Source organism: Folsomia candida, unplaced genomic scaffold (genome assembly GCF_002217175.1).
Source record: "Folsomia candida strain VU population unplaced genomic scaffold, ASM221717v1 Fcan01_Sc018, whole genome shotgun sequence".
Classification (NCBI taxonomy): Eukaryota; Metazoa; Arthropoda; class Collembola; order Entomobryomorpha; family Isotomidae; genus Folsomia; species Folsomia candida.
In genome coordinates this window covers 379708-387948 of record NW_019091210.1, presented here as the reverse complement: position 1 = coordinate 387948, position 8241 = coordinate 379708, and the positions used below count along the sequence as shown (strand labels likewise).

Sequence of the window (8241 nt, the reverse complement as noted above, 5' to 3'; positions counted from 1 at the left end):
CACAGAAAAACTTAGAAAAAATCGGGGGTCCCCTTTCCTAGACTCCAACCAAATTTATTAACCATTTTACAATTAGCGGATGAATTTATCCCCCTGGATGACGACTTACAAATTCAGGTCGTCGTAAACGCCGCGACGCAGGAGGTAGCACTGCGAGCCGTAAAAGTTGAAAAACTGAGCGAGGACAAGCAAGGTCAAGGTATTTAAGCAAGATGAAATTATAATATTTTACTTAATGTTGGATTTGGTGATTAATCGCCAAGCGGAAGCCAGCACATTTTAAATCATTTCTTCGCTTTATTTTATTATTCTGGCTGGGCGACAAATTTGTTGAGCAGGTCCTTGCGAATTTTATAAAAATATACACTCTAGATTTTAACAGTAAATAACAGTAACAGTAAATAAGTTCCCTGAGGCGAAAAATGATTAACAAAAACGTATTAATGTTGACGATTTTGGTGATAAGCCCTACATACGTTAGTACAATAATTTGTAATTATTAAATTTAGTAGCTGAAAGTGCTGCAGCGTGTCTTCCCTCAACTTCCGCAGGCATCATTGCCTCCACCTCAAAGGCCAACACGACGCCCGGAAATGAATACGAGTTAACCCCAATGCGACATTTCTTCATTCCTCCATCAAAATCCAATTCACCCGTCATTTGTAGTGGTAAATCGTCTCAATTTAAATTCCCGTCACGATTTCGTCCTTCGTTTTTTAAATTTTTTATTTTTTTATTTTCTCAGAAATTGACGAACAGACGGTTAAGCTTGTAACCTGTTCTCCACCCAATCTGAAGAATGACGCCTTTGAGGAACTCATGGAGTCTGATTCTGGCGACGAGGATATCGAAATCATCGATGACTCCCAGGATGATGTCGATTTTTCTGACCACTACTACGGTGAGGGAAATTATATTAAATTATGAATAATTTAAGTGGGTTGCAATTAAGTTAAAGCCAATTAGCTCCCCCGCCAGGTGATATAGTGAGCAAGAGAGGCTGCGGGCGACCAAATCCTTTCGCCAAAGATGACGCCGGCGATAAAGATAACGACGTCGAAAATGAAAAGGGTGTCGAAAATGAAAAGGGTGTCGAAAATGAAAACGACGACGCTAATGATGTCGACGAACCAATTGAAGACGACGACGCTAATGACGTCGACGAACCAATTGATGAAGACGACGACGACGCTAATGATGACGATTACATCCCATCCTTCCGGTTCCCAGTCTACACAGAAAGTGAATTAATTAATTAATTATATCCATCTGCTTATTTAATTACAATTTACTTATTTTTAGCGCTCACACCGCGTCAATATTCTGACTGCTACAAGGATGATGGCCTTTTCATCCCGTCACAACGTTCTGGATATCGTAGGCGTTCATGTAATAGACTTTCGCGCATTTCCAAACTTCGACCTCGTCCCACCGGCAGAAAATGAACAATCTTAAGCAGTCTGCCTCTCACCATGCCACTTATATTGGGTGTATTCATTCCGAGTTTGCATGTTCAGCAACATAGTCTTGAAAAAAATTGCAAATTTCCTAGATACGAAAGTTCGCATCTAGGAAAGGAATTTTCAAGCCAATTTATTGGCGAACTTGTGAATTTTATTTCGTTGCTAGTGTTGCGAATTCGTAATGAATACCCTCATTATTTGACTGAAATACCTACAGTATTAATTTACGTTACCTTAGTATGGATTATTTTACTACATATTAACGAATTACTTGAGATTATTTTCTAGTTGATTTTTGATTTAATACTCTCTTACATTATTTTACCTGAATGTCCGTAGTGTTTAGTTACCTGCATTACTTATGTATTAATTAGTTAACTACTTGGCGAAATATTTTAACATAAATTTCCTGTTTATTTAGCATTCTCATAAATTATTTGACTTAAATACCAGTATTATTTACTTATATTGTTGCAATAAGTTTTTACCGACCACATAATCAAATAAATACATACGTATTAGTTTTCTATAGCCTTAAGTATAGCAAATATTTACCCATGCACCCATACCCTGCCCCTGGTAGAAATCACTGTGTCGAAGTAAGCAATAATAATCGACAAAAGCTCGATGCATACATAAATATTGTAAATATGCTAAATACATTTTTGTACATAATTCTGCAAACCATTGATATGGGTTTTATTTCTGGATACAGGTTACTGCAGAAAATTGGGCAAAATTTCTTTTAAGCAAAATTTAGAAAATGATCAAAAATTTCACCCAGGGGCGGGTCTCCCATGCAAAAGCGTGGCATGATTGACAGCAAAGATTTATTTTTGCATGTGCACCAACCAAGCATAGGTATTTAGAAAGTAAAAAGTAAACCCCTAATTAACTTTTAATTGCGGACGTAACCATTTTTAAAACAATTGGACACACAACTAGGACATGCAACTGTGTATGTACATATGTACATATCTCTCGTATTCGTTTATGTATGTATGGATGTATTTAATCCTTATCAAGTCAATAAATATGTACATATGCTATGCTTCACTCCTGTTGACAATATGTATGTAACTACAGATAAACGATAGGATTTATGTACGTAACTCACTAAATTATCCTCTTTCGTTTCACAATTTTTTGCTAATTTTAGGTATACATATATACACAAATACATATTCATGTGTACAGCCAGACTTTATGCAACGATTCTATTTAAATCAAACATACAAATTTTAAATTTAAAAAATGCTTATCGTGATGAAGGTTAGGTTATTTGCGTAACTATTTAATTCTCGAACGTATGCATTTTCTAAATCAAGATCAATGTCAAAAAACTGACGCTTCCGCATTGTCGTAACAATTTTTATACCTTGAACCTGGAAATTTAAGCGGCAGTTCGGTACACATTTCGACCATTGTTGTCGGATTATGGTAGCTGACCAGCTTCATAACGTGTATAAGTTCCTCATTTCTTGGGAAATTTATTTTTTATAAAAATGAAATTCGTTTACACTTTGGCAATCGTTATCTTGGTGAGAATTTGTTTTTAAATTTTCATAAATATTTTAAATTAGAGTAAAAAATGAAACTTCTAAAACTATTTAAAATAACAGCTAATTGCTCCCATCCTGTGTCAAGACGAGGGTGGTGAAGGTGAAGTTGAAGCTCCGGTGCAGAAATCGTGTCAAAAATGGATCTTTGACCTGCTCAGTATCGTTTTTGACGCGGTTGGACCATGTTTAGCAAATTCGTTCAAAATCCAAAATCTCGGCGAAGTTGTTACACGACTATTTGTGAGAAACTATTTAATATATAATTGGAATTACTTAAGTGTTGTTTTTAATTAATTGGTGTCAAAATTTTTAACAGTGTTTTGTAAAATGCCTCTTAACCGAGTTGGCCTTGGTGAGCAAACTTTCTTAATAATTTTGTGCATTCTTAGAAATCCAGTGTTAAAATAATACCAAGCGGTGTCCATACATGTATGTATGACTTTACCCAAGTGGTATTGATCAGTAATATTGTGTGGTAATAGCTCGCTATGCACATACTCCTGTTTTTTTGGCTATAAAATCTCGCGGTAAAAAGGTTTCCACCTGGCCCACACAGTTCGCACCCACTTCCATTCAAAACCCTATGTCTAAAGTTTTAAGTTGCCATAAGCTTTGAATGGAATTGGGTGCGAACTGTATGGGGCAGGTGGAAACCCTTTTACCGCGAGATTTTACAGCAAATAAAATAAGAGTATTTTGCAAATTTTTCCCATTATATAAAAATTGAATTAAATATCCATTTAGCTCGACGAAGAGGGTGCACTCGATCAAGTCGCAGCTGCCATATTTTTTGGCGAAAACTTTCCAGAATCTTTACGAAATGAAATTATTCCAAAGGCGGAACCCTGTTTCAAATTGGCCGGTATGTTTTCAAAAATTTAGCTTTAATCACTTCGAATACATTTTGTCAATACATAATTTTCCAGAGGTTTTTAACGGGAAAGAATATTATTGCAAATCCTACGCCGCATTTTCGCAATGTGCCGGGACCGTCGTTATCCAAGCGATGACGCCATACGTTATCGGCTGCTTTGGTTCTCCCTTCATCGCAGCCGGACTAGATATCGCGTTCGGATTTTTGATTAACCAAACCCCGTCGGGAAGATCGTTCGAAGTTCGGGGGCAAAATGGGCGATTAGGCTCCATGAATAATAGGACACTGCAAATGCTCACCACCGCCAAACCGAGGTTCGATAAGAGGAAGAGTTTAAGGACTTGAGAAAAAGAATTTACTAACGCTAAAGTGTGGGTGGTTTCTATTTTACTAACGAATAACCGTATGTAGGAAATTATAAACTTTCAGAATTTATTTTTTTCATGGAAAATATTTTACGAAATCATTTCCTGAAATAAATCTGCTTTATTCGGTTTGAAAAACTGGATCACTAATTGTAGCGATATGCATATTTTCTATTATTTGTTATTAATAATCTATCATTAATAATCTATAATAATCTATAATCTATATAATCTATTAATCTATATTTATTATTAAACATCATTAATTCAAAATCGTGATTCTAAATTACATTCTCTCAAAATCATACGGACTAACAAATTGTAATGAAAATGTCACACTTGCATACATTATCGCTAAATTTTTGCATTATTCAATTCAACTATTTACTATTTATTACAAAACCATTCGTGGCCAAGTCATAAGGAGGGGTAAGAGCGAGGTGTAGATTCTAATAATATTAAACATTTTCACTAGTCATTTGGCGTTCAACTCATACAATTTTCATTTTATTTTAAAATTAATTTTTCGAAACTGTAAATGGAATTTATTATCAAGTGAGGTATCGTTGGAAAGGCCTCGACGAGAGGATTCCGAATATATATACTTTTTTGGGTGTATGACCACTCCCTAAATTTCCAGAGACCGGAGAATATTTCTGAGTTTGTGCCCATCTACTGCATGTTAGCTCCCAATCTACTCGCTGTGTTAAATTGTGGAGAATTGCAGATTTTCATTCTTCTGCTTCTGGAACATGAAGGAGTGGTCATACACCCAACAAAGTATATATATTTGGAATCCTCTCACCGAGACCTTTCCAATGATATCTCATTTGTGGGGATCGGTGACCTTTGACCTACCAACCGTTCGACGCCGAAACAAGGTCACGAAGGTCGATTTCGACTATAAGTCCAATTTGACTATTGTTCTACTACTAAAGACCTACAACATAATAAAAATTGGGGAAACTGGAATTGACGGGCATGTTTATTTCGTAATTTCTAAAAACCAGGTTTTCAAAACATTTGGGCACATTTATTTTTGCATTAATATCGGATTTTTTTGTTGCAAAATGTGTCAAAATATTCAACTCCCAAAGTTACTGGAGTTTGACCTTAAAGTCGCTTTCATGGTCACACCATAATTCTTTTCACAAAAAAAATCAGAAAAAGCTTCATTTCTCCGTGTATACTCCACGTATCCATTAAAACTTCAGTAACTTTGTGGGGACTAAATATACGCGTCGATTGGTGCAAAAAATGGAAATTTATTGTCTTTTGACGACGCTGAAAGTTTTTAAAACTATAACATGGGAGCTTATGGGAGGACATAGTTACACACTCCCCGTCAGGTAGCGGTGAGACTGTATCAGATCACCCCTTAAGTACTATTAATTTATGAAATTCTGTATCTATCTAAGTGGAAAACATTAAAACAGTGTAACCCTCAAAAACCACACAAATTACAAATCCACCGCTCCTCCTACCATTATCACAAAATTCATATTACGGTACACACCTCCCCTAAAATCCACGGGTGCACCACTGGCCTCAAAAATGGGTCGGATGACTTTCACAATATCCCGGGCCTGAATTTATTAAAAAACCGCATGTACAAAAAAATTACCTCATGAAAATCCTATGACTCAAAAACTTACCACAAATCCCGAGATTTCCACTCTTTTAAATCCTCTACTATACAAGATGATGTCTTGAATGGAAGCAGAAAAGTCGGCCTTTTCTATGCAACCCCACTTGAAGTAGACACTTTTAACGCCTATGTAAAATTAAATAATTATAATTCCTAAAGAGGTCAATTTTCGCCAATATTTTCATACATACATACCTTTCCAAATCGCCAAACTTCTCAGAACTTTAACCAGCTTGGAGGCAACGTTCACATGCCACAAGACAAGCTTAAACTCTTCCAACTTCAATACTTTCAGCGGTTCCACCACCTCGTTTACGTCATCTTCACATTGGCTCAATGCCACCTCAAGTTTCGTAACTTTCGGGAATAATTGAACAATCGTTTCCCCAAATTTCCTGTCATCCCGGCAATAGTCGCGTGCCTCCAGCGCCAAATATTCAACTCCTCGGTGTGGCTTCCATAGGTTTAGAAGATGACTTGATAACTGGATCACCTCGAATTGGTGCTTTTTGAGCGACACGTTTCTCAGTTTTGGGAAATGCTTCTCATCAAAGAAATTCTGGATTGGGTAGACATACAGCGGAGTGATGGTGAGTGAGACAAGGTTCGGCATGACGGGGACGTCAAGATAACGGCCGGCCTGTGAGAATTGCATGTAAATTGTAAAATTCAAAATTCTAGATTAAATTAATCTCATTAATTTACTTGCGGATCGTGAATGAGACCAATAGAAAATACGTGCACGTCAGCATAGCCCAGTTCCAACTCGATCAACGAATCCTTCACGGAAGTCAACATGGTGGCCACGGAGGCCAACTTGAAGTTATGACACTCCTCGTGATTACAATTTGCGAAGAGAAATTTCAAAACTTTGAGATTTCTACATCCCTCTAAACTCAAAAAGGAGGCCGTCACGTCCAACGAGGTCAGTTTGGGGGCAGAGTCGATCAAGACCTGGAGCAAAGGCTGAAACGCGTGAATGCCAGATCCCCCTTCTTGAATTGGTGGAGGAATTTCGAACGTTATTGAAGTCAAGTTTCTTTGAAGGGGCAATTTCCGAAGGGTCTGAATCCGACCTTTGTCCACCAATGGGTTTGTCGATTGGATAAAGATGGAAATGTGTTGGATCTTCGTGGTTGATTTCAGGGTTCGCAAACCATTCAGAAACGCGATCGCGAATTTTTTCAGCGTGATGTAAAACGCGATTTCTCTCGTGAATTCGCGCACGTTGGAGGAGAGTTCGGAAAAAAGTTTGGTTATGACGCTGGCAGTCTTTTTGCTGGGGACGGAGGGGTTAAAATCGTCCCAGATGATAAGGTTTCGCATCAGTTTGTCGTTAGCAGGGATCACCTGGTACAATTCTGAGCCGTTGTAGCGGAAAAGTTGGTTGACGTGGAAAAAGGCTCGTTTTCCCAACAAACCTGCGCCGACGTCGCCCCACTCGCGACACACATGACGAGCCGTTCTCAAGTCGAAGTTGTTAAGCTGGGAGAAAATAATGTCGAGAATCTGGTGGAAATTCAGAATTTCAATTCACAATTACATATTTAAGTCAAGAAAGTTTAAAATTTAGGAGTTTTAATGACTCACCAATGGATTTCTCAGAGCTTTCGACATGGCGCTGCTATTATCGGTAAAATTGCGGGGAGCTGTCGTGCGTGGAATTAATTAAATGAATGAAATGGAAAATAAATATATATTTTATTTTGGAAACCTCATTTTTTTAATTAAGATGAAATATTGAAGGCGCAACTTACTCAAATTTGGAAGACTGGTTCTCTGCCTTGTCGAAGAGAATGACCGCAACTCCATCTTGGTAAATTGTGTGTCTAAAATTCCGATCCAAACTGTTAATTTGATTAAATTGAAACTAAAACCGCAAGCAACTCTCAAAGTTTAAGGATAAAATATGTACGCTAATTAAATTACGTCAGGTAAATTTCGAAGGTCACCCACCTTTCTTGATCTTTGAATCAAATCCAACTCACAGATTTGTGGACAGAAATTGTGAATTGGAGGAAGGCGAAGGAAAATTGCGGATCAATTAATTGGCGACAAATAAATATTTTGCTACTGCGTCTCTGATCTGACTTCTAGTGGGCAATTTCAATCAGCCGGGGCGGGGGGTACTTTGAGATGACGAGTAACACGAATTGGGTTGCAATATTTATGCCTTACAATGAAGGTCTCTCCCAGCGTACTATGCATGCTTCCTGATTTTGACCAAATTAGTTTCACCCGGTCAAAAATTGTATTACTATAATATGAAATTTGCAAAAAAGACTATTGCTCAGGTTTGGCAGAGATATTTGCATCCGAAGAGAAAGAA

General features: G+C 37.4%; 2 protein-coding genes across 2 annotated transcripts; one reads left to right on the top strand and one right to left on the bottom strand.

Moving 5' to 3' along the window:
* Positions 1 to 2865: 2865 nt before the first annotated feature.
* LOC118438102 lies at positions 2866 to 5215 on the top strand. Its single transcript, XM_035857869.1, has 5 exons — positions 2866 to 3004; positions 3086 to 3265; positions 3342 to 3377; positions 3770 to 3887; positions 3952 to 5215. The coding sequence occupies exons 1-5, from the start codon at positions 2969 to 2971 to the stop codon at positions 4242 to 4244; spliced, it is 663 nt and encodes a 220-aa protein (XP_035713762.1). The 5' UTR covers positions 2866 to 2968; the 3' UTR covers positions 4245 to 5215.
* Positions 5216 to 5241: 26 nt separating this feature from the next.
* On the bottom strand, positions 5242 to 7997 carry LOC118438101. Its single transcript, XM_035857868.1, has 7 exons — positions 7869 to 7997; positions 7670 to 7741; positions 7503 to 7561; positions 6618 to 7421; positions 6108 to 6552; positions 5920 to 6038; positions 5242 to 5850 (listed from the first exon to the last, which is right to left on the bottom strand). Exons 2-7 carry the CDS (start codon positions 7722 to 7724, stop codon positions 5725 to 5727), a joined length of 1608 nt encoding a protein of 535 aa, XP_035713761.1. The 5' UTR covers positions 7725 to 7741; positions 7869 to 7997; the 3' UTR covers positions 5242 to 5724.
* Between the last annotated feature and the right edge of the window lie 244 nt (positions 7998 to 8241).

Bases quoted from the DNA above. Each gene is read 5' to 3' on its own strand.
- LOC118438102 (XM_035857869.1), top strand. From the start codon at position 2,969: ATGAAATTCGTTTACACTTTGGCAATCGTTATCTTG. The intron at 3,378-3,769 runs GTGAGCAAACTT...ATATCCATTTAG, and splicing joins TCTTAACCGAGTTGGCCTTG to CTCGACGAAGAGGGTGCACT. The intron at 3,888-3,951 runs GTATGTTTTCAA...ATAATTTTCCAG, and splicing joins ACCCTGTTTCAAATTGGCCG to AGGTTTTTAACGGGAAAGAA.
- LOC118438101 (XM_035857868.1), bottom strand. From the start codon at position 7,724: ATGGAGTTGCGGTCATTCTCTTCGACAAGGCAGAGAACCAGTCTTCCA. The intron at 7,562-7,669 runs GTAAGTTGCGCC...CACGCACGACAG, and splicing joins AACCAGTCTTCCAAATTTGA to CTCCCCGCAATTTTACCGAT. The intron at 5,851-5,919 runs GTAAGTTTTTGA...TAATAAATTCAG, and splicing joins TGGAAATCTCGGGATTTGTG to GCCCGGGATATTGTGAAAGT.